General features: G+C 43.6%; 1 protein-coding gene across 1 annotated transcript; it reads left to right on the forward strand.

Moving 5' to 3' along the window:
- Positions 1-4,098: 4,098 nt before the first annotated feature.
- On the forward strand, positions 4,099-25,363 carry LOC132206275 (SLAM family member 9-like). Its single transcript, XM_059639774.1, has 4 exons — positions 4,099-4,925; positions 8,144-8,407; positions 16,674-17,620; positions 21,217-25,363. The coding sequence occupies exons 1-3, from the start codon at positions 4,601-4,603 to the stop codon at positions 16,748-16,750; spliced, it is 666 nt and encodes a 221-aa protein (XP_059495757.1). The 5' UTR covers positions 4,099-4,600; the 3' UTR covers positions 16,751-17,620; positions 21,217-25,363.
- The last annotated feature ends 1,012 nt before the right edge of the window (positions 25,364-26,375 follow it).

Here is a 26,375-nt window from a genome sequence, read left to right on the forward strand (position 1 = left end):
GTAAGAGAAAGAAAACATTGATAGGAGTAGTGTACAGTCCCCAGATAATCACCACCCTGCAGGAGAGGCCACAAATCAACAAATAGTAGGAGCAGGTAACAAAACAGGGCTGAAATAACTGCACAGAGGCTGGTATCTCGTCACCAAGTCACCCTTTATTTACTTGTGCACAGTACACTGGCTGTAGCCAGCCAGTTTGGAGTCAGTCCTCAACTGAGGAGTTGCTAATCTCCTGGTTATTTTTTTTCTTTTAGCGGAGTCCAATAGGGGAAATGCATACATTGAAATAAAAAGTGAGGGAGAGGGTAGATAGTAAATCAAAATAGAATTAGAAGAGGAAATAAAGTACTCTACCCACTGCGGTGACCACCTCTTTCTAAAGGCATTGAGAGTGCTGAAGGACATAGACTGCTTCTTCTCCAAGGATACCTGAGCTGAAACATAACTGAGGAATAGGGGCGCGAAGTCAGCAGAAACAGCCCCCTTCCTGGACCTGTTACTAGCCAACTTGGCCAGAGAACAAACTTACAGGGACATCATTTGACCTGCCGACTCTGCTCCGCATTGGGTACCTAAAAATCAGGAGCGTGGGGCTGAAGTGCAACCAAAAACAAAGGAGGAGGTCTTTAAGATAACTAAACAGGGAGTACACGTACCCACAACCAACATAGACATGGCACTGCAAAACAGGCAGCTGGGCTGGGAGTCCGTGAACCACTGCAATCTTTGGTTGCATGGTACTAGTGTGTGCACTATCTTCTGCCCTAGATCCCTGACGGTAAGGAGGGAGGACTCCTGCAAACAGAGCCCTCCACCAGATTTCCTCACTGCCCAGCAGCCAATGGGCACACCAACAGTGGATAAAGGAGAAGAGTTGGATGGTGTGCAGCAGCAGTCTGTACAGAGCCTGCCGTTTTGCCCCTATAAAATCCATACTTCCTATGTTCTGGAGGTGGCTGAGGTTGTGGGATACAGAGGAAGTGCAGCATCCTGGGTCCAATGTGAAATTCCGCCCTGAGCAGGGGTGCGTGCAGATGGAATACACTGCATCCTCCAACTTGTGCACAATGTTGGGTCGGAGTGCTGCCATTTCAAGGCGTTGTATGCCAGTGGTCACCTGCCAGACATCCAGCACCCAACCCAGGCCCCAGCCACTCAGTATATCCCAACCCTGGTCCCCCCCGCAGTCATGGCCGTCCCCTCCACCAGCCACTTGAACCTGTGATTATGGAGGTGTAGATTCCTGAACAACGGCTCTCTGATGATAGCTGCTACTCCTGACGGAGAGTAGGCCTGGCATGAGTCGACCATGTCCCTAATCATGTCCCGGTAAAAGTCAGGCAGCGTCCTGAAGGTGACCTGTAAACCCTCACAGTTGATAAACAGGAGCTGCAAGTCGTGGCTGAGGTTACCCACCTGACAGAAAAAAATACGTCACCAGGGCGCACCACCTAGGAGGAGGCTCAATGAAAAGGTATTGCTACAAAGTCTGAAGGTGGAAAATTACAACCTGAGTGTGGACGCTGCCTGCCCTTCCCGTACCATAACCTGGCCAGTCCGGTGCCCTGGGAGTCACAGCAGGGCCCTCTCGCTGCCGCAGCTCCACTGGCCCTCAGGATGAGCCGGAGCCCACGCAGGCCGCAGTGTGGGTACTATAACTGTTAATCCCCCTGGGTCATTGAGTGGTGGCAAGGAAGAAGGTGTTCTCCTCATTCCTCCCTTTCAGATTCTTTTCCTGGGCACTCTGAGGACCCTGACCTTTACCCTGAGTAGTTGGGCATCTCAGTGTTGGAAGAGGAGCGAGATCCCGAGTCTCCGCCGACCGATGATCCGGATCCAGAACAAGCCTTGATGAAGTGCATTGAGGACATTCCTGCCAGTGAACCTGGGACTGGTGTCAGTGGGGGCTTGGAGCCAGCTGGTGGCATTGGACCAGCCCCATTCTCATACTGGGAGAGGGGCCGGTGGCCAAGGATGACTGCCCGGAGGAGGATTCGGGCTTGGAGGTGAGCGCTGGGGGAGGTGTGGAGTCCATCTCCAGAGAGGTTTTAGACTCCTCCCTCCTTGGGACCTGGTCTCTTGTGCCAGTGGAAACATGTTCTCCACTTTAACTCTATCCAGGCCTCTCAGGATTCTGTAGGTTTCAATCATCACCCCCTTCATTCATCCTTCTAAACTCTGTCAAGTACAGAGCCAGAGTCCTCAACTGTTCCTCATGACAAGCCAATCATGCCTAGGATCATTCTTGTGAACATCCTCTGGACACCCCCACCTAGGTCAGCACATCCTTCCTCATATACAGGGTCCAAAATGACTCTCAATATTCCAATGCATTCTAACCAGAACCTTATGCAGCCTCAGCAGCATATCCCTGCTTTCATGTTGTAACTCTGTCCGAACTGCCAAGTGAACCTGCATGTTAACCATAAGAGAATCCTGAACTCAGACTGCAGTCTGAAGATCTGTGGTGCATCTTGTAGATAGTACCTTCTGCTGCTCCTATACATCAGTAATGAATGCGGATAATCAGCCATGATTATATTGAATGGTGGAGTCGGTTCAAAGGACCAATGGCCTACTCCTGCTCCTTTATTTGATATTTCTTCTGTTATCAGCAGGCCTCAGTCAAATCAGGGAGGACAACCTTTGCTCAGGAGATGCTGACACAGTAAGTTAAGTGCAGCCTCCAATATCAGTCCAGGGTCTGCTCAGTGTGGGCGAAGTCCGGAGCTTTTTCTTAAAAGCGGCGAGGTGTACGATGTGTACCACACCAATCATCTTTACTTTTTCTGCCCTATTCAGAGCTGTTTTCCTCCTGGAATGAGACAGAGCGGGAGACAGGTATTACGGGAAATAGATGTGGGTAGCACAGTTATTACTGTTGGTGCAGGTGGGGAGGTGGCCTGAGTAAAGTGAGTAGGCTGCACAGAGGATATGCAGGGTTAATGGTATCACAGGTTGTAGTGAGTGAGATAGAGTGGGAAAGACATTGCCTGCAGTGAGAGTGGAAGAGAACATAGGTAGGAGGTGAGTGCAGCAGCAGAGACACAGAGAGTGTGAGGTATCAGAGAGAAGGTGGTGAAATTCCATAGGCTTCTCACTTATAACATTGGCAGATTGGAGAAGGTCTTTATCTTTCTTCATACATTGCTGGGCATTCCTCCAGCTGGCATGGCCTAGTGTTGTGGCCTGCACTCCTTGTCCTGACCAAAAAGTAACGTCCGCCTCTGCACCACTCCATCCAGCAGGAAGTCTAGGACCCTGTCCACAAAGTGGAGAGCTAATTTTCCCCCTGTCTGCCGTATCCAGGGCAAAGGTCAGGAATCTCCAGGCAGCTTTGGATTATTGGTGCTTGTCTGGGTGCACAGTGGCCTTTTAAAGATGGTACCTCTGTCAGGTATGCTGATAAATTCCAGGATATCCACAGAGTGGAGAAATGTTCCTGAGACAGCATGTAGTAAGAGGTAGTGGCCATCAAACATCAAAGGGATGGGAACAGCAAATAATACGGTGGCATTTTAAAACAAAATACTGTGGATGCTGGAAATTTGAAATAAAAGCAAAAGGTTCTGAAGACGCTCAGCAGGTTCTGGCAGCATCTGTCTAGAGAGAAACAGATTTAATGTTTCAAGCCCAGTTGAAGAACAGTCATACTAGACTCGAAACATTCACTCTGTTTCTCTCTCCAGAACTGCTACCAGACTTGCTGATTTTCTCTGGCATTTTCTGTTTATATTTATAATTAATGTGGTTAGCTCGATCAGATTTGGCGTCGAAACCTGTTTGGCAACACAGCAAGAATGCCTTCAATAAACCTGATGAGTCCTGTACTTGGCTAGATAAAGACAGAAACATATCAATTAGGAGCAAAGTGAAGCATTCAGCCTAACGCGCCCAGTCCACGACCAACATGATCATGACTGATCCTATATCTTAACAACATGCTACCACTCTCTCTAGTCTATGACAACTTTAGTCGATGGAAATCTACTTCTTTCTTAAATTTATTCACTGTCTTGGCCTGATAACCTTTTGGAGTTAAGAATTCCACAGGTTCACCATCATATGAGTAAAGAAATTTCTCTGATCTCAGTCGAAAATGGCCTACCTCATATTCTGAGACCATGGCCCCTTATCCTGGCCAAGGGAGACATCCTCCATGCAGTCAGTCTGTTCGGATCAGCCAGAAAGTATGTTTCAATGAGGTTACCCTGTCATTCTTCTAAACTCCAGTGAATATAGTCCTAGCCAAACTAACCTCTCCTCAAAGGACAAACCTGCCATCCCAGGAATCAGTGTGGTGAACTTTTGCTGCTCTGCCTTTACGCTAGTGTATCTTTCCTGAAGTAAGGAGATTAAAACTGCATCTTACACTGCAGGTATGGTATCATCAAGATCACATACACCTGCAGGAAGACTTCCTTGCTCCCGTACTCAAAATGTATACAGCTCAAAATTTCAGTCCGTTTCTGAATTTGTCAGAGCAAGTATTTACCTGGTTGCAGGAATGATGGGGACAGGGTCAGGATCCGTGTTGTCTCAACAACAGTTTCTGACACCTGTCTAGCCTGTGCTGGTGTTTCTTCAGTGATTATATAGAATGTGTTTTCTCTCAGTTTCAGAAAAATCTGTCATTTTAGCTGCTGCAGGAAGTGATGTCACATTCCCTGGACCACAGCATCCTGAAAGATATGAAGTATCAATTTGGATATTTTATAACCACATACATTCAGATATCGTATCATTTAATAAAGAGTCTGGACCCGATGTTGATATCAGAAAGAAGTACAAAGGTCGAATTCAGGTTGATGAATCAGCTTTGACCTTTGTCCTGAAGAATGTACAGGAATCTGACACCGGTATCTATAAACTTGTTCGCCATCAACCTGTTAAAATCATAAATGAAGTGACTCTCCGTGTGTACAGTAAGCACAGTTCATATTGCCTATTTGATTATGTTTCAGTAATTAAGTAAGCTTGTCTCTTCTTACCACGCTTGTACTGAAGTAATTTGCTGCACTCAAGGATAGATGTCTAACTGAGAGATATTCTTCGCCCAGCAGCAACCCCTCACTCACTCTGTCCATTCTCAGGTTTTTATCCCATATCCAGTATTAGATAAGCAGAAATTTCCTTGAATTAAACATTGGGAAGACTGAAGCCATTGTCTTCAGACCCGTCAGAAGCTCCACGCCTTTCCCATCCACTCTATCCCACTCCCTGGTAAAAATTATATCCATGATCTCAGCAGACATTTTTTGAAAGACCATAAAATATAAGATGTGATGATTTGTTGACCTTTAGTTCTATTAAATTCCTCAAGATGTTGCCCTTATAACTGCAGTTATTTTATGCTCCTATCCCCCTTTCAGCTCCTGATTTGTCAGTTATTTCTGAGATATTCTTTGTCTTCTACAGTGAATATCTGCTGTCAAAATGAGTTTTAACTATATACCTGCACCCTCAACAAGACAATCTATTACTGCCTGAGTGATATCAACTGACTCTCTGCCCTCAGCTCATCTGCTGCTGAAATTCTCATCCACGTTTTGTTAGTTTCAGGTTTGGCTATTCCCAAACACACCTTACGAGCTTTCCTGATTCACTCTCTGGCAATGAGGTTATCTAAAATTCTGCTGCCCATGTCCCTGCATCACATCCATCGCCAATACTACCTTGATTTTAAAAATTCTTTTCCATATTTTCAAATCCCTCTTGGGTTCGACCTTTCCTATCTCTACAAGCTCCTTCATCCCTGCATTCCTCTGCAAATTCGTTAATTCTGGTGAAGCCCTCCTTTTTACTGTTGGACCATTGGTGGTTGTGCCTTTAGCTCCCTCGACCATAAGCTCTGGAATTCCCTCCTTACTCTTCTCCACCTCTCCCTCACTTTCCTCCTCAAAGACACACCTTATAACCTTCCATTTGGAACAAGCTTTGGCTTGTCCATCCAAATATCTCCTCATGCAGTCTGTTCTGATGTTCTATTTTATGTCTTTGTGAAATGCGTTGGGAAATTTTATTATGTTTAAAGATGTTATATGAATACCAGTTGTTGTTGTGCACCATGAATATTGGCTGGCTGTTCACCATATCTCTTCCCAGTACAGTCACATGATGGTCACCACTGTCAACATTCTGACTAGAAACTCATTGGACTCACCATATAAACTCAGCAGCTACAAGAGCAAGTCAGAGCCTAGGAACATTGCGGGAAGTAACTTACCTCCTGATCCCCAAAACCAGTCCACCGTCTACAAGGCACAAGTCAGGAGTGTGGTGGAATACTCCCTACTTGCTTTGATGGCACCAACAACACTCAGAAAGCTTGACACCATTCAGTACAAAGCAGCCAGCCTGACTGACTCCACATCTACAGGCGTCCACTCCCTCCACCACTGATGCTCACTAGCAGCAGCGTGTACTACCTACACAATGCACTTCAGAAAGTTACCAAGCCTCCCCGGACAGTACCTTCCAAATACACAACCACTTCCATCTAAAAGGACAGGGCAGCAGATACATGCAAACACTACCACATTCAAGCTCCCCTCCATGACACTCTCCATCCTGACTTGGAAATATCTTGCCATTTCTTCACTTCCCTCCCTAAGGGCCTTGTAGATCAACTTACAGGAGGTGGACTGCAGCAGTTTAAGAAGGCAGCTTACCACTACCTTCTCAAGGGCAACTCCACGCAGGCAATAAATTCTGGGAAGCTAGCAATGCTACATCCCATAAATGAATTTTTAAAAAATGATGTAGCAACCCTGGGGGTTTCCCATTCCCTCAATGGAGTATATTGAGAAAATCTGCAGACATTCATGTCCTCTCTACAACTCATTCTTGTCTCACATTCTCTGTCTTAACTTCTCCTGTCTCTGTCTTACCCCTTCCATTTTCCACGTTGTATTTTCCAGTACACTTCCAGCTTCTCAGTCTCATTTCTCCCTCTTCCTTTTCCCTCCTTGTCATATCTCCCTTTCTCTCTCTCCATCTCTACCTCTCCTCCCAACTTCTGCATTTTTCTTCCATTTTCTCACTTGAGACTGAAAGAATTACTGGGTCAAAATTCTTCACTCAGGGATGAAGTGAGGAGTAGGTTGTGTTAATTTTCTTCATTTGGCCAACTTCAGCTTTTCTCCACTTGCCTGCTGCTCTGTATTGATGCTAGTATGGAGACTGGGACTATTCATTAGAAGTTGATTTCTACAGCCATTAATGCCTATTGCCGAACAAGGGTCAACTCCTGTACAAAGTGCAAGACCACAGCTGACACAAATAGTGTCTTCTAACTTTCAATTTGTTCTCTGTCATCCTGGGCCTTAAGACTGGCTCCGCTAAGATAGGAATAGGATGCTACTCTTAATTGTGCATCACTGATAGGACAGAATTGAGAACTAATTAGCTCTGTTTTAAGTCAATGGCTGTTGAGTCTTCCACTAATTTCCAGCTCCTGCTCATATTTCACACCAGCCTTCTTCTCAAAGCCACAGTTTGATAGAGCTCATGATCTACTTATACTTTGATCTTGTGTTACAATAACAGACATCAGAAAGCTAAAATAAAAACCCAATTCACCAGGTTGGTAGCATCTATGCAGAGGGAAACAACTTTAAGTCCATGATTTTTTTTGAGAACTTAATTGAATGTTTACTTCCACACTTATCGTTCACATATGGAAGATGAATGTAGCATTCCCAGTCTCCCAGCAGCTCCCAGTCATTTTGGAACTCACATTATTCCTGAGTGGATCAGTTGAGGCTGGTGTACTGAGTGGGGACCTGCAAATCTTCACAAGGTTAGATATGTGCCTCACCAAGATCTCTGTGCCCAATATCTAGGGTTTAATTTCCAATTTGCAAACAACAGCTGAAGGACTTTCAAGGATCCAAATGCAGCTGAACTTTCACCCATCGCTTACTGTGTCCATTTTCAACAGTGATTATCTTTGTGTTTCCCTGGAATGAGATTGCTGGTCTGTGTCCTCTGAGCAGATTTGTTTGGAGACTTACTGATTGTAGCTTTTTGGACACCACATTATTTTCCAGGATTAACTTCTGACCCAAGTTGTGACTGTGGAAGGATGATGTGGGTTAGCACTGTCGTGAATATTAAAATTCTCTGTTTCATCTCTTTCCAGAACTGCTTGGCAAACCTGACATATCCAGCAATTCCAGCCAGGAAAACAGTATAATTGCATTGACCTGTACAGTATCAGGGAAAGTTGAGTCTGTCATATGGCTTGCAATAACGGACTCTGCTGCTAAAAACCGATACACATTGATCTATGATAACACGACTTTGGTCATCCAAAATGCACAGAAATCAGACTCTGGAATATATGGTTGTTTCATGCGAAACCCATTCAGTAAATCCAGCGCCTTCTACGAGCTGACAGTCAAATGTGAGTGTGTCAAGTTTTCTCTCTAATGTGGAAAGGTGTCACTTTCTTGTAATTAACTGTTTTTAAATCCGGATTGGAAAATGAATGGTTTCTGCAAAAGTGTATGTAATTCGGCATGATTCCTGTTTGATAATAGGTAGAGGCCTTAGTGTTGAGAATCTTTCAGGTGGGAGTGGCTGAACAACAGCAGTGATGTGGGTTGTAGTTGCACTTTACCCATAGAGTTAGATCTGGGAATCTGGGGACAGAATTCCCACCACAGGTTCTTTTCCCCATGTTTCCCTTCAGAATGTGTGTGTGGAAAGTGGAATGCCAAGTCATTCCTCTGGCCTCCAACCCCACTCACGCTCACCAGACATTAAAATTCAGTCCCACTCTGACTTTCATTGAAGATCACCCTCTAGAATTTCCATTGCTGCAATGCTCTGCTCCAGAAGCACATGAGAGAATGAATGAATGAGCCGGCAAAGATTGTTGGCAGCCAATTCACCACAAAGAGCCCATCACATAGAGGTGAAGATTGTTGTCGCTCTGTGTATCCAATGGACCTGACCGGCACCAATGTGTGACATCAACTGCCTGAATCTCTCCACCCCCTTACTTATTCCAACCTTTCCCCATCAAAATGCACAGCCCTGCTCTTCCTTCGCTCCAACCCTAACCTTACCACTGAACACACTGACAAGGGGGGATTGAGGGTGGTGGGGTGCAACGTGTTACTATGGCGAACTGTCCTCTACATCATTGAGTCCAGGCACCAAGTCTCCGCCTCTTCCTCCTACTGACCCCTTCATCACGAAGCCAACTCTGATCACCAAGCTGTTAGACCATCAACAACCTCATCATGTCAGGAGTTCTCCCATCCACAGCCTCCAGCTTGATAGTTCCTCAACACTGCACTACCTGTTTCTATGTCCTACCCAAATTCATAAACTGAACAGCTCCAGTCGACTCATTGTCTCTACCTGCTTTTGCCCCATCGTTAATATCTCCTCCAACCTTAACTCCGTTCTTTCTCCTTTGGTCCAGGAACTCCCTACCCAGATTTGGGACACAGACTATGCCCTCCACCCTTTCCAAAACTTCAATTCCCTGGCCTCCAACGCCTCATTTTCACCATGGACGTTCAGTCCGTGTACATCTGTATCCCTCACAAGGATGGCTCAAAAGTCCTCTGCTTCTTCTTCTCCCATAGGCCCAACCAGACCTCCTCCACTGACACTCTCATTCGCTTGGTGAAACTGTTCCCACCCTCCACAATTTTTCCTTTGATTCCTGCTACTTCCTACAAACCAAAGGGGTGGCTACAGATGCCTGCATGGGTCCAAGCTGTGCCTGCCTCTTTGTAGAATTTATGGAACAGTCCCTCTTCAACAACTAAACAGGCACCAACCCTCAAGTCTTTCTCTGCTATATTGATGACTGTATTGTTGCAGCATCTTGCTCCTGGAAGGAGCTCGAACAGTTCATCAACTTTGCCAACACCTTCCAACATGCCCTTAAATTGATCTGGACCATTTCTGACACCTCCTTCCACATCTGGATCCCTCCACCTCCATCTCTGGTAATCTACTCACCACTGACCTCCATTTCAAACCCACTGACTCACACAATTATCTCGACAAAATCTCCTCTCATCCACCCTCCTCCAAAAATTCTTTCCCATACTCACAATTCCTTTGCCTCTATTGCTCCCAGGATGAGTTGTTCTACTCTAGGACTTCCCAGATATCCTCTTACTTTAGGAACTGTAGTTTCTTCTCCTCCTCTGTTATTAAGGATACCTTCAACCGCATCTCCTTCATTTCCCATGCTTCTGCCCTCACACCCTCTCCCCTCAATAATGAGTCCCCTTTGTCCTCACATTACCACCTACCAACGTCCAAATACAATGTATCATCCTCTGACATTTCCACCACCTACAGAGTTCACCACCTAAAAGAAATTTCCCACCCCACCCCTCTCTGCTTTCCACAGGGACCATTTACTCCGCAACTCCGTCAACAACTCCACACTCCCAATCAACCCCTCCATCACACCTAGTACTTCCCCTGCAACCACAGGAGGTGCTGCATCTGCCTCTACACCTCCCCTCTCACCTCTATCCAAAGTCCCAAACAATCCTTCCAAATCCGGCAGAGATTCACCTGCACTTCATCTCACCTCATCTACTATATCTGTTGCTCCTGGAGTGGTTTTCTCTATATCGGGGAGACCAAATGCAGACCTGAGAATCTGTTCGCAGGGCATCAGTGCTTTGCATACACCAATCAACTTGATCTTCCAGTTACCATCCACTTCCCTGGTGACATGTCCATCTCTGGCCTCCCCCATTGTCAGAGTGAGACCAAATGTAAACTGGTGGAACAATACCTGATATTCCACCTTGGGAGCTTTCAGCCCAATGGCCCCAACACTGACTTCACCAGCTTCAAAATCTTCCCAGCCCCAACTTGTCCATCTTCTGACTCACCAATCTGGTCTAACCTTCCCACTGACCAAACATAATAACCCCCTACCTGCTGCCACCTATCTCCATCTCACCTACCTTCCCCGCAGCCCCATCCCCCTCCACTTATTTATTTCTGAGCTCCCCTCTCCCTCCCTAGTCCTGACGAAGGGTTTTGGCCCGAAACATTGACTTCTCGGATGCTGTCTGACAAGCTGTGCTTTTCCTGCTCCACATTTATTGGCACCATGAGTTCACCAGACTGGCACTGATGTGTTTACCTGACTGTATGTACCTGATGGATATTGAAGCGTTTACCTGACTGGCACCAATATGTCCATCCGACTGACAGATGTGTTCACAGATAGGTATCAATTTGGGTACCTGACAGATATCGCTATGTTCATCTGACTGGCACTGATGTGTTCACCTGACGGATGTTGATGTGTTCACCTGACAAGCATTGATATGTTCACTTTGCTGACATAGATATGTTCATCTGACAGGCTCTGATGTGTTTACAATATCAATTTTTTTACCTGATGGGCACCGATGTGTTCACCTGGCTGACACTGATGTGGTCACCTGACTGGTACTGATGTGTTCAAATACATGCATTAATATGTTTAACTGACGGATATTAGTGATAGGCATTAGCCTGTTCACCAAACAGATACCGATGCTGCTCATAATGTAATCAGCTGGTGAGTAAAAATATCTTCTTCATCCAAGATTCATTTAGCTAATACTTGGCTAATTTGTATCCAGGGTGTTCAAACAATTGTTCATATAATGTACTAATGTATTCAACAGACCTACATTGTTCACACACAGCACTTCTATTTTGAAGATAAGCAATACGGTGGCTCACTGGTTAGCGCTGCTGCCTCACAGTGCCAAGGTGACTGGTTCAATTTGCTGCCTCGGGTGACTCTGTGTTGAGTTTGCACATTCTCCCTCTGTCTGTGTGGGTTTCTTCCAGGTCTTCAGTTTCCTCCCATATGCCAAAGATGCGCAGTTTAGGTGGATTAGCCGTGCTAAATTGCCCATCGTGTCCAGGGATGTGTAGGTCAGGTGGATTAGCCGTGGGAAATGAAGGGGTAGGGGAATGGATCTGGGTGGGTGTTCGGTGTCAGTGTGGACTCAATAGGCCAAATAGCCTGCTTCCACACTGCAGGGATGCCACGATTCCATAACATGTTCACACAATCTGCAAAATTATTTTCACATGGAGTGCATCAATGTCTTTTTTACTGACCTCCCATTTTTCCTTTTACAAAAAACTTTAAAAGTGTTCTGAAGAAGGGTCACTGGACCTGAAACACTAACTCTGCTTCACTCTCCACAAATGCTACCAGACTTGCTGAGTTTCTTTAGCAATTTCTATTTTTGATTCAGATTTCCACATTCACACTTCTTTGTTTGATACGGTTTTCTCTGGTTCTGTTATGAGTGGGCACTATTGACACAATTGTAATGTATGTAATATATGTGGTGAAGATCAGTGGGAAGTCTTTAAGAACCAGCAGAAGATAATTAAAAATGCACTAAGGGGTGAAAAGATAAGATATGAGGGTAAGCTCATCAGTAATATTAAAATAAATGCAAGAATTTGTTTAGATGTCTGAAAGGTAATAGAGTGGTGAGAGTGATCATTAGGCTGGAAAATGAGGCTGGAGAAGTAGAAATGGGGAACAAAGAAATGGCAGAGGAACTGAATAAGTACTTTGTATCAATGTTCACAGTGGAAGATACCAATAACGTACCAGAACTTCAAGAGATTTGGGACAGAGGTGAGTGTAGTGGCCATCACTAAGGAGAAGGTGCTGGGGAACTTGAAAGATCTGGAGGTGGATAAATTACTCAGACTAGATGGACTTCACCCTCAAGTTCTGAGGGACATAGCTGAGGAGATTGTAGCAGCATTGGTGGTGATCTTTCAGGAATCATTGGGTCAGGGTGGGTACCAGAGGACTGGAAAGTGGCTATGTAACACTCCTATTTAAGGAAGGAGGGAGGCAGAAGACAGGAAACTCCAGGCCAGTTACCCTGACCTCAAGCGTCGGTAAGATTTCTGAGTCCATTACTGAGGGTGAAATCGCACAGAACTTGGAAATGCATGGTAAAATCAGATTAAGTCAGCTAGGCTTCATCGAGGAGAGAGAAGATTGTTCCTGGCAAATCTGTTTGAATTCTTTGAGGAGGTAATGGATGAGTTAGACAAAAGAGAACCAGCGTACATGATCTCTTTGGATTTCCAGAAGGCTTTTGACAAGGTGCCATACAGAAGTCTGCTAAATAAGATGAGTCCATGGTATTAAAGGTAAGGTGTTGGCATGGGTACTGGGTCAGTTATCAATTGAGTTTACCAGGATGAAGAGGTCTCTGATTGAATTTAGAGAATACTGAGAGGCCTGGATAGTGTGGATATGGAGAAGATGTTTTCACCAGTAGGAGAGTCTAGTACCCAAGATCACAACCTCAGTTAAGGGACATCCCTTTAGAATTGAAATGAGGAGGAATTTTTTCAGCCAGAGGGTGGTTAATCTGTGGAACTCATTGCCACAGAAGGTTGCGGAGGCCAAGTCATTGAGTGTATTTAAAACAGAGATAGATAGGGTCTTGATTGCAGAGGGGACGAAGATTTATGGGGAGAAGGCAGGACAATTGAGTTGAGAAACATAACAACCATGATCAAATCGTGGAGCAGACTCGATGGGCCGAATGACCAAATTCTGCTCCCACATCTTATTGTCTTTTGTTATTCACTGTTCAGCCTTATTTGTTCTTGGACTGACACCAGTGTACTCTGTGTATGGCTTTATTGTTTCCATGGATTGACACGAATGTATTCAGTGTACAGTCTTATTGTCTCCACTGGATTGTCACTGATACATTCATGTGTTCATTGGTTTGACACTAAGGTATTCATTGCCAGGGCTTAACGTGTTCATTGGATTGATAAAATTATTCACTTCACAGCCTCAATATGTTTACTGGACTGACACTAATGTATTCATTGTGCAGGCAAAAGGTGCTGATTCGATTGAGACAAATGTATTCGTTATCCAGTCTTACTGTTCTCACTGGATTGACGCTAACCTATACATTGTACAGGCTTAGGCATTACAATGGATTGACACTGATGTATTCGCTGTACAGACGTAGTCGTGGATTGACAGTAAGGTGTTCACAGTCTGTCATTATAGTGCTCACTGGATTGACACCAATGTACTTACTGTACAGCTTGACTGTGCTCAATGGTTTGAAACTAATGGATTCACTGTACAGACATAGTCTTAGATTGACAGTAATGTGTTTACAGTCTGTTGTCATAGTGCTCACTGGATTGACACCAGTGTACTTACTGTACAGCTTTACCATGCTCAATGGTTTGAAACTAATGGATTCACTGTACAGACATAGTCTTAGATTGACAGTAATGTGTTTACAGTCTGTTGTCATAGTGCTTACTGGATTGACACCAGTGTACTTACTGTACAGCTTTACCATGCTTAATGGTTTGAAATTAATGGATTCACTGTATAGATGTATTGTTCTCAATGGATTGATATGAATCTATTCACAAAACAGTCTTGCTTTTCTCACTGGATTCAGAAAAATGTATTCTTTGTACAGTTTTAGTATGTTCATTTGATTGACATAACACACTCGTCGTACGGCCTTGCTGTGTTTGTTGGATTGACACAACAGGCTGTACCCAAACGTGAACAACTTATATTCTCAAGTTCATTACAAGTTGATTTTTGTACACTATACATAAGCCGGAACATAACACAGGACAATATGAAATAACCATTCGCAAGTACAGGAATGATTTACATGCCAGATCATTAAAATAACCCTCCCCAACCCCTGTATAGCATGGGCTTAAGGGCTAAAATTGTTGTTGGTATCCGACAGCTGCATAACCTTGAATGAGGCCTGTGAACATCCTGTATGTGCCGAAGGTGGCACAATCAACATGTTTTTCTGTAGCTGTCTGTTTGTTACACAATATAAGAGAGAGAGAGAGTTTCGTTCCAAGTTGCTGGACTTCACTTTGGACTGGAATCGTGAACAATGCCAAGAACAATCTGAGCCTCCAACCTCAGCTGTCAATTGGGGGGGTCCCTGACAAGCACATGGGCATGAGGCTTATTGTTTTTTTCTTCTCCTTTTCATTCTTCTTATTTGCTTAATAAATGTTCCTTTTTTTGTCTTTTATCACAATTCAATAAATTTTCATATTTAAGAAAATTGTTGTTAAGCCTTCTCTTAACTGCATGCAACCAAATCCAAAAGGAGCCACTTGGATATAATCTGTGATCCAAGACATTTTTGGCGATGAAAGTGAGATTTGGGAAAAAATGTGCAAGAGAAGGAAAAAGCAACCTGAGGTTGGAGGCTAAGATTGTTCTTGGCACTGGTCATGATTCCAGTCCAAAGTGAAGTCCAGCAACTTGGAACGAAACTCTCTCTCTTATATTGCGTAACAAACAGACAGGCACAGAAAAACAGCAACCTAGAGACCAGGTTTCTGCACTGTGCAAGGTTATTGAACCTTGTGGAAGCATTAACTTTGGTCTGGTTTGAATGAACCTTTGTTTGTTGGATGCTAAATGTCATATTGTACCATTTGTGCATTTTTGTTCTTGTTTTTGTTGCCTGGAGCTCGGGGATACTTTGAAATCTTTTAGTTTGTAATTTGAAAATGTCTGGTGATTTGAAAGTGTGGTGTATGCGTATGTGTAGCTGTATTAGCATGGGACAGGTATGGTTAATCTAATATTCTTTTAAGAAACTATCAGTGGTTGTGTAAAGCAAAAGAGTCTGTATTGAAATGTTGGTTCAAAAATTTGGTTTGTAAAGCTTGGCAAAATTTTACATTTGGAATCGGCTTCATGTTGTATTTGTACAGGGTAAATTTTTATTCCTGAAATAACCAATTTTATTTTCTGGCCACAGTGAGCTTCCAAATACTGTTTTGACACGAGAAAATCTTTAAATTCTGGATGATAATATTGACTCCAATGTTAATATCCAAGTGAAAGGGACATTGGAATGTTGAAAGTGCAACTCTCTGCGTGCGGAGTTTAGGAAAGGCAAATTTAACAAATGAGTATGCTTTTCCTTCCTTCAAGGAAGAGGCAAGATGGATGTTATGATTACATGAAGGAGTTTACGCCCCACTCTTGTTTTTTGAATCTGCAGTAGATTAATACTAGTTAACCCATTCTGCTTGATATGGAATGGGCAGAGATTGTGTTTTTTTTAAGAAATTGGGGACTCTGATGGCTGAACATGTTTGCAAAATTTCAACGTTGCAACACAGTGATCGATGAGGCACCCTTAACTCATCAAGCCATGCTGGGGAAGTACTGTGGAAATATTAATTGTAGAGTGTGTCAGGAATCTCAAAACTACTGAGTCTAGGTACCCTTAAGCACATTATGACAAAAACTATATTCAGACTTACATGCCCTGGTATTCTAAAACATTCAAACAGAATAGTTAACTGAAAATTTAAAGGGATTCTAGGAAATGATAGAGTTTAGAGTTTTGGCAAAGAGCCTTAGCTCAGGTTGTAGATGAGGTTGTTGACTTTTTCGCTGAGCTGGCTTGTTTTCGTGCAGATGTTTCTCCACCATGCTAGGTGACATTGTCAGTGGAGACTCTCATGAAGCAATGTTGTTCTACTCCACTTGGAATTTGTAATGTCCTGTACCTTATGGTGAGTATTGTCATTTCTGGTTTTGATCTGTATGGGTTTATATATGGAATTCAATTCTTTATGTTTGTTGGTTTGAAGTATAGGTGGAGAACCAAGCCTGGATATAAGTTTGCTTGCTGAGCTGGAAGGTTCGTTTTCAGACGTTTCGTCACCATTCTAGGTAACATCATCAGTGAGCCTCTGGTGAAGCGCTGGTGTTATGTCCCGCTTTCTATTTATGTGTTTAGGTTTCCTTGGGTTGGTGATGTTATTTCCTGTGTTGATGTAATTTCCAGTTCTTTTTCTCAGAGGGTGGTAGATGGGCTCCAAATCAATGTGTTTGTTGATGGAGTTCCGGTTGGAATGCCATGCTTCTAGGAATTCTCGTGCGTGTCTCTGTTTAGCTTGTCCGAGGATGGATGTGTTGTCCCAATCAAAATGGTGTCCTTCCTCATCTGTATGTAAGGACACTAGTATCCTTACATACAGATGAGACAATAAGACATAGGAGTGGAAGGCCATTCGGCCCATCAGGTCCACTCCGCCATTTAAATCATGGCTGATGGGCATTTCAGCTCCACTTCCCTGCACTCTCCCCGTAGCCCTTGATTCTTTGTGAGATCAAGAATTTGTCGATCTCTGCCTTGAAGGCATCCAACGTCCCGGCCTCCACTGCACTCCATGGCAATGAATTCCACAAGCCCACCACTCTCTGGCTGAAGAAATGTCGTCTCATTTCAGTTTTAAATTTACCCCCTCTAATTTTAAGGCTGTGCCCACGGGTCCTAGGCTCCCCGCCTAACGTAAACAACTTCCTAGCGTCCACCCCTTCTAAACCATACATTATCTTGTAAGTTTCTATTAGATCTCCCCTCAACCTTCTAAACTCTAATGAGTACAATCCCAGGATCCTTAGCTGTTCATCATACGTTAAACCTACCATTCCAGGGATCATCCGTGTGAAGCTCCGCTGGACACGCTCCAGGGCTAGTATGTCCTTCCTGAGGTGTGGGGCCCAAAATTGGACACCTCAATTGTTGAAGTTGTTAAGGTAAGGCTTTTCAATTTATATCCTTGTGTATTGTGTAATTGATTAAAAGTTTAATTGCTTAATTGAAAAAGAATGTAGCAGAGTACTAGAAAGCATGTAAGACATAAATTGTAGAAGTTAACTAAATAAGTAGTAATGGCTGGACAGGTGATGTGCTGTAGCTGTATGATGTGGGAGCTGGCTGATCCCATTGTGAACGGCAGCGACCACATCTGCAGCAAGTGCTGGTTGCTGGAAGAACTCCGGATCAGAGTAAATGATCTGGAATCTGAGCTTCAAACTCTGCGGCACATTCAGGAGGGGGAGAGTTACCTGGACACTTTGTATCAGGAGGCAGTCACACCCAGTAGATTAAATAACTGAAATTCAGAAAGTGTTCAGGGACAAGGTGTGACTGTAAGTGAGGCAGGTAGGGGGATTCTGAGTTCAGGGGTGCAGGAGCCTCAGCCCTTGACCTTGAGCAACACGTATGAGATTCTTGCTCCCTGTACAGATGAGGGAAAGGACTGTGGACAGGATGAGCCAGCTGACCACGGCACCATGGCGCAGAAGGCCATTCAGGAGGGGGGAGCAAAAAGACAGGTAGTTGTTACAGGGGATTCTATAATTAGGGGGACAGATAGTATCCTATGCAAGCCAGATTGGGAGTCCCACATGGTGTGTTGCCTGCCCGGTGCCAGGGTGCGGGACATCTCCGACCGGGTTGAAAGGATATTGGAGCAGGAGGGGGAGGATCCAGTTGTTATGGTCCACGTTGGGACTAACAACGTAGGCAAAGCTAGGGTAGAGGGCCTGTTCAAGGATTATGAAGCACTAGGAAAGAAATTGAAATACAGGTCCTCAAGGGTCATAATCTCCAGATTACTGCCTGAGCCACGTGCTAATTGGCATAGGGAAAACAAAGTTAGGGAAGTAAACACGTGGCTAAGGGATTGGTGTGGGAAAGAGGGATTCCATTTCATGGGGCATTGGCATCTGTTTTGGAACCGGGGGGATCTGTACTGTTGGGACAGTCTCCACCTGAACCAATATGGAACCAGTGTTCTAGCGAAAAGGATAAATAGGGTGGTCAGCAGGACTTTAAATTTCTGAGTCGGGGGGAAGGGAAAGTGAAAGAGACAGGGAATATGGAGTTAAATGGAAAGATAAGCAACAGGATAGCATGTGTACAGGTGGATTTAAGCTCGAGGCAGACTAGGAATACAGCAAAAAGGAAGGATAGCTTAAGGCATCTTGGGATTTCCAACCTCTCTAATAATGATAATAAAGTTAGCATTAAGACACTTCATCTAAATGCTTGTAGTATTCGCAACAAAGTAGATGAATTAACAGCACAAATCCTCTTGAATGATTATGATGTGGTAGGCGTCACAGAGACATGGTTGCAGGGAGCTCAGGACTGGCAGTTAAACATCCAAGGATTCACAACTTATCGAAAAGACAAGGACGTGGGCAGAGGTGTTGGGGTTGCCTTGTTAGTTAAGAATGAAATTAAATCTATGGCATTGAATGACAGAGGGTCAGAGGATGTGGAGTCTGTGTGGGTGGAATTGAGGAACCACAAAGGCAAAAAAACTATAATGGGAGTTATGTACAGACCTCCTAACAGTGATCAGGAGCAGGGGCGCAAGATGCACCGAGAAATAGATAGGGCATGTCAAAAAGGCAAGGTCACGGTGATCATGGGGGACTTCAATATGCAGGTGGATTGGGTGAATAATGTTGCCGGTGGATCCAAAGAAAGGGAATTCATAGAGTGTTTGCAGGATGGCTTTTTGGAACAGCTTGTGGAGCCCACAAGGGAGCAGGCTATTCTGGACTTGGTGCTATGGAGCCAGACTTGATAAAAGACCTTAAAGTAAGGGAACACTTAGGAGGCAGCGATCATAATATGGTAGAGTTCAGTCTGCAGTTCGAAAGAGAGAAGGCAAAATCAGATGTAATGGTGTTACAGTTAAATAAAGGTAATTACAGGGGCATGAGAGGGGAATTGACGAAAATTGATCGGAAGCAGAGCCAAGCAGGGAAGACAGTAGAGCAACAATGGCAGGAGTTTCTGGGTGTAATTGAGGACACAGTACAGAGGTTCATCCCAAAGAAAAGAAAGATTATCTGGGATGGGATTAGACAGCCATGGCTGACAAAGGAAGTCAGGAAATGTATCAAAGAAAAAGAGACAGCCTATAAAGTGGACAAGAGCACTGGGAAATCAGAAGATTGGGAAGGCTACAAAAACAAACAGAGGATAACAAAGAGAGAAATAAAGAAGGAGAGGATCAAATAGGAAGGCAGGCTAGCTAGTAATATTAGAAATGATAGTAAAAGCTTCTTTCAATACATAAGAAACAAATGAGAGGCAAAAGTAGATATTGGGCCGCTCCAAATTGATGCTAGAAGGCTAGTGATGGGAGATAAGGAAATAGCTGAAGAACTTAATAAGTACTTTGCGTCAGTCTTCACAGTGGAAGACATGAGTAGTATGCTAACAATTAGGGAGAGCCGGGGGCAGAGTTGAGTATGGTAGGCATTACAAAAGAGAAGGTGCTAGAAAAGCTAAAAGGTCTAAAAATTGATAAATCTCCTGGCCCCGATGGGCTACCTTCTAGAGTTCTGAGGGAAGTGGCTGAGGAAATAGCGGAGGCTTTGGTCGTGATCTTTCAAAAGTCACTGGAATCAGGGAAAGTCCCAGACGATTGGAAAATTGCTGTTGTAACCCCCTTGTTTAAGAAAGGATCAAGGCAAAAGATGGAAAATTATAGGCCGATTAGCCTAACCTCGGTAGTTGGTAAAACTCTAGAATCCATTGTCAAGGATGCAATTTCTAAATTGCTGGAAGTGCAGGGTCAGATTAGAACAAGTCAGCATGGATTTAGTAAGGGGAGGTCGTGCCTGACAAACCTGTTAGAATTCTTTGAAGAGGTAACCAGTATGTTAGACCAAGGAAACCCAGTAGATGTTATCTATCTAGACTTCCAAAAGGCTTTGATAAGGTGCCTTACGGGAAGCTGCTGAGCAAGGTGAGGGCCCGTGGTGTTCGAGGTCAGCTACTGGCTTGGATTGAGGATTGACTGTCTGACAGAAGGCAGAGAGTTGGGATAAAAGGGTCTTTGGAATGGCAACCAGGGAGGAGTGGTGTCCCGCAGGGTTCAGTGTTGGGGCCGCACCTGTTCACCTTATATATTAATGATCTGGATGAAGGGACTGGGGGCATTCTGGTGAAGTTTGCTGATGATACAAAGATAGGTGGACAGGCAGGTAGTGCTGAGGAAGTGGGGAAGCTGCCGAAAGATTTAGATAGTTTAGGAGAGTGGTCCAGGAAATGGCTGATGACATTCAATGTGAGTAAATGTGAGGTTTTGCACTTTGGTAAAAAGAATACAGGCATGGACTATTTTCCAAACGGTGAGAAAATTCGCAAAGCAGAAGTGCAAAGGGATCTGGGAGTGTTGGTCCAGGATTCTCTAAAGGCTAACTTGCAGGTAGAGTCCGTAATTAAGAAAGCGAATGTAATGTTGTCGTTTATCTCAAGAGGGTTGGAATATAAAAGCAGAAATGTGCTTCTGAGGCTTTATAAAGCTCTCGTGTCTTTTCTTCAGCAGAGAGCGGCGGGAGCTGGGCGGAAGTGAAGTCGGAGCATAGAGGCAGGGAAGGTAACTGACCGTTATTTAAGCACTTACCTCGAAGCCCCAGGTCCTACACAGTAGGGCCTCCCTCCCTCCTCCTCTAACCTAGTTAAAAGTCCACAGACTTGCAGCAGGAAGAGCGGGAGTGTCAGTCAGAGGCCTACAGGTGGGTGAGTCTCTGCTTTAAAGATTAGCAAATACCTACCTTTACCAGCGGAGCCCTCCATTCCTGTTCCAGCAGCAGGAAGGATGCTACTTTGATTGGGACAACACATCCATCCTAGGACAAGCCAAACAGAGACACGCACGAGAATTCCTAGAAGCATGGCATTCCCACCGGAACTCCATCAACAAACACATTGATTTGGAGCCAATCTACCATCCCCTGAGAAAAAGAACAGGAAATGACATCACCAACCCAAGGAAACCTAAACACATAAATAGAAAGCAGGACATAACACCAGCGCTTCGCCGGAGGCTCACTGATGATGTTACCTAGAATGGTGATGAAATGTCTGAAAACGAACCTTCCAGCTCAGCGAGCAAACTTACAACCAGAACCTCAACCTGAGCTACAAATCTTTTCAAAAACCAAGCCGCTAGGAATTCCCATGCGTGTCTATGTTTGGCTTGGGCTACTATGGTTACTTTGTCCCTGTTAAATGGATATCTCTACATTCAGACAACGAAGGCTACTAAGGAGAGTTCATCGTGCCATTTTGCTGCTAGTTGATATTTGTGTATTCTAATGGCTAGTTTCCTTCCTGTCTGTCCAAAGTAATGTTTGTGGCAGTCATTGCACAGTATTTTGTTAACCACATTTGTTCTGTGTTGTTGGAATGGGGCCTTTTAATCCTTGTAAGTGTTTGTCATAGACTGGTTGCGGGCTTGTGGGCCACCATGATTCCTAGTGGCCTTAGGAGTCGTGTTGTCAATTCTGATATGTTCCTGATGTAGGGCAGTGTGGTCAGTGTGTTGGGTCGCACTGTGTCCTCCTGCTGTTGTCTGTTGTTTTAGGCATCTGTGGATGAAGTTGCGGGGATATTTGTTTGAAGCGAGGGTCTTGTATCAGTGTTCTTCCTCTTCAAGGCATAGTTCTAGAGTGTTGCAGTGTGTCCTGGCCCATTTTAAATATTGTCCTAATGCAGCTTGTTTGTGGACGTTTGGGTGGTTGCTGTGAAAGTTGAGGATTTGATGTGTATGGTTTGGTTTTCTGCATACTAAGGTTTGGACCCCCCCATTTGTCAATTATTCTACTTTAACATCCAGAAACGGAAGTTGATTGTTGGTTTGTGAATTTAATCCCTGTGAATACCTTGATGATGAGGTGGGGGGTCTCTTCTAATTTAATGCATTTAATAGTGACAAATGATAAAGTGCATACACATAGTCTCAATGATTTCAATACCTAAAAATGGTTAGCGACTTTAAGGGAGTAAAAAGAATTTTGAATTTGGACAAATTTGCATGAGATACAACAATATCTAAAATGAGTCATCAAGTAACTTTAAAAAAAAGTTTGACTTCTGTTTTAAAAATTACAGGATTATATTTCATGGACTGTAAATCTCTACCGAAAGATGGAATTAGATACGGTGATAACAGTTAAGTTGCAAAATTGAATGAGAAGAAGTAATTAAGGGTGGAGACTGACGGCAGAAGGGAAAAAGCAATTTAGAATGATGAGTTGAAATGGCAATCGAGGTTAAAATGGATTTTAGTGAAAAGAAAGTTTAAATGAGAGTAGCAACCTGATTGCTTTCTCTTGGTGATGTTTCTGTCCTTGTCTTTTGTTTTAAGAAAGATTGAATTAGTGTTCAAACCACTACCCAAGACATCAGAACTAAACGTGGAGAGATAAGTAAAACCTCATAGATCATTTGATAATATCATGTGGGAGTCAAGAATGTGTGACATGGTCTTGGGATGCAGATGTAAGTATGCAAAAGTGAATGTTACAAGAGATACAAAACATGCACTGAAGAACGGGTCTCAGACATGCATACCTAATTGACAAAAGGATCAATGCAGCTTGGAAGAGCACACAAACATAGTTTAAATGATAAAACAGTGACACAGATCCATAGAGAAACTGACTTGAAAACATTGAAAGGGATGTGAAAAGAATTACAATCAAAATAAAAAGTGTGATGTGCTAAGATGTCAAAATGTTAAAGAAATTAAAGAATATGGACTGTGGGAGAAGTAATAGTGGACAGAGTGAAAGGGCTCATTGGATGACATACAGAAAGCCCATCTTGAGCATTTTTATGATTAAACCAGTAGGTGAAATTGTAATGTGTTAGAACAGCTGGTGTATGTGAAAGAAGGCTGAGCTAAAACTTAGGTGGTGTTGGAGTCTGTGGTAAGGGAACCCCACACCCCGGGGGGAAAATAAATGGCGGGAAACATAAGCTGAAGGTAAAGCCTGATGAATGTTTAGAGCTGTATTGTTTGATACCAGGTATATGGTACCTCAAAGGGGTACCTGCATATGGAGGTAGTTACCACTTAATGGTACAGTCAGTCATAAATTGGCAAGGGAGGAAACATATTGAAGAAGTATCCTCAAGACGGATACGGATGAAGAGAGCTGGAGGTTTTGCATCCATGTATGGTATTACTTTACTGTTATTAGGCGAAGTGATGTGCGTATAGGGAACTGGAGGATTTTAAAAAAACCCATTAAGGAATACAAATCTAGAATATACTGCATTTTACAGCAAATTATGTAAATAGATTACTTGAAAAAATATAAAATCGACTAACAGCCAGCTAGTCTGGCACACTTTTTCTTTCCCTCTCTCCCTGTCACAGGTTTTGAGGGCACTCAGTAACGGGATCCTAAACTCTAGGACAACAAGCAGAATAGATTAAGTTGCGCGTATGTATGTGACACAGTTACGCTGCGCGGTGGCTGTGATTAAAGATATTACTGCCATTAACATAGGCATGAAAACACTAATCCTCTGCGGGCACCTCTCAATTTTGAGCCCATCGGAAACACGCAGGCATGTGGCACAACTTTCCAGTTCTATCATGGCCTTTACTGTACGTTGGAATGTGATATATATACACACACTTATATAAGGGTTGGTCCCCAAAGGCCACTGCGATTGTTAATTTGATCATACACCTTATTGTTATATTATTCCTGCTGATGATAGTTATTTTCACTGAAGTTTTAATCTTCTAAAGTAACTTAAGTACTTTTCTTATGTTCTCGCATGGCTGTCACTGATTTATATCTGCGTCTGCAATTGTAACATACACTGTCACAAGTTATCGAGGTGGATTGTATAGGATGGGCTGAAGGGCTAAAATTGTTGTTGATTTTCAACAGCTGCATAATCTTGATTGAGACCTGTGAACATTCCTATACGTGCTGAAGACAGCAGCATCAGCATGCTTTTCTGTAATTGTTTTTCTGTGCTGTCACTCAGAATGCTCTCCAATAATTTTCCCACCAAGGAAGTGAGACTGACTCATCTGTAATTCCCAGGATTATCCCTATTCTCTTTCTTGAACAAGAGAATAACATTTGCCATCCTCCAATCATATGGTACTACTCCAGTGGTCAGTGAGGACGCAAAGATCATTGTCAAAAGGGACAGCGATCTCTTCCTTCACGTCCCATAGTAACCTTGGGTATATCCCATCTGGCCCGGGGACTTATCTCCCCTACCTCCACTGACTCCGCGGACCAGTTCCCTCCACTATCCCTGATTGGCCCTACCCTCACTCTAGCCATCCTCTTGTTCCTCACGTAAACATAGAATGCCTTCAGGTTGTCCTTAATCCTACCCGCCAAGGCTTTTTCATACCCGCTTCTCACTTCCCTAAGTCTATTCTTCATTTCCTTCCTGGCTACCTTGCAGCGTTGTAGAGTCCTGTCCGATCCTTGCTTCCTCAGCTCTAAGTAAGCTTCCTTCTTTTGATGAGATGTTCCACATGTCTTGTTATCTAAGATTCCTTCACCTTACGATCCCCTCCTTGCCTAAGTGGGACAAACCTCTCCAGTAATTGTAGCAAGTGCTCCCTAAACAACCTCCACATTTCTGACGTGCATTTCCCTGAGAACATCTGTTCCCAATTTATGCTCCACAGTTCTTGCACAATAGCGATGTGTGTGTGCACATGGTGGGGGGGGGGGTGTGGAGGGTGAAGAGAGAGAGTGTGTGGGTGGGGACGGAAGAGAGACAGAATGAGTGTGTGCGCGCGTTTTGAGGGGGGAGAAGAAAGTGTGTATGTCTGAAGCACATGCGCGCGCACACATAAATGTATGGGGTGAATTTGTATTTGCAGATGTATTCTATTTTGTTCAAAAAACACATAATTTATAGACAATGTGGTGTTTTACAAATTCCTACTTTAGAAATAAAACCAGTCTGACTCTAAACCAAAACACTAACAGATTCTAAACAAGGTCTCACACTTAAAATGCATTGTCAAGAGGTAACATGTCGCATCTTTTTTACACTGATAAAATATTCAGATCTCTCTGGACAGTGATTAGAAAGACACTCCCCAATTTACATATAAAATTTAAAAAGCTGATTAAAGATTTAACAACATCTTAGGATTGCTCATTACATCCTTATCAGTGTTGTGACCCTTTAATCTTTTACTTAGAAATTCTGTATCTGATGCCATCTGTCTCACTAATACCTGAAGGAGGAAATAGGCTCCAAAAGCTTGTGTTTCCAAATAAACCTGCTGGACTTTAACCTGGTGTCTGCGATTTCTGACCTTGTACTCCTACTTAGCCAATTATTTAGCCCCTTTAAGGAAGCAATGGACTTGCACCCCAAGATCCCTCAGTATATCAATACTCCGAAGGGTCCTGCCATTTTCTGTACTCTTCCCTCCTGCATTTGACCTCCCAAAATGCATCACCTCACATTTGTCCAGATTAAACTCCATCTGCCACTTCTCAACTCAGCTTTCCAACTGATCTATATTGCGCTATATCCTTTTGATAATTTTCCTCACTTTTCACAACTCTACCGATTTTCATATCATCTGCAAACTTACAAATCAGACCTCTTACGTATTCATCCAAATCAGTTACAAATATTACAAACAACAGAGCTGATCCTTGCGGAACATCAATGGTTTCAAACCCATCACTG

The sequence above is a fragment of the Stegostoma tigrinum genome, chromosome 34, assembly GCF_030684315.1.
Source record: "Stegostoma tigrinum isolate sSteTig4 chromosome 34, sSteTig4.hap1, whole genome shotgun sequence".
Taxonomy (NCBI): domain Eukaryota; kingdom Metazoa; phylum Chordata; class Chondrichthyes; order Orectolobiformes; family Stegostomatidae; genus Stegostoma; species Stegostoma tigrinum.

Coding starts and splice junctions, on each gene's coding strand:
- LOC132206275 (XM_059639774.1), top strand. CDS start 4,601: ATGTGTTTTCTCTCAGTTTCAGAAAAATCTGTCATTTTAGCTGCTGCA. Junction 4,926..8,143: donor AGTGACTCTCCGTGTGTACA/GTAAGCACAGTT, acceptor ATCTCTTTCCAG/AACTGCTTGGCAAACCTGAC. Junction 8,408..16,673: donor CTACGAGCTGACAGTCAAAT/GTGAGTGTGTCA, acceptor TTTGAAGTATAG/GTGGAGAACCAAGCCTGGAT.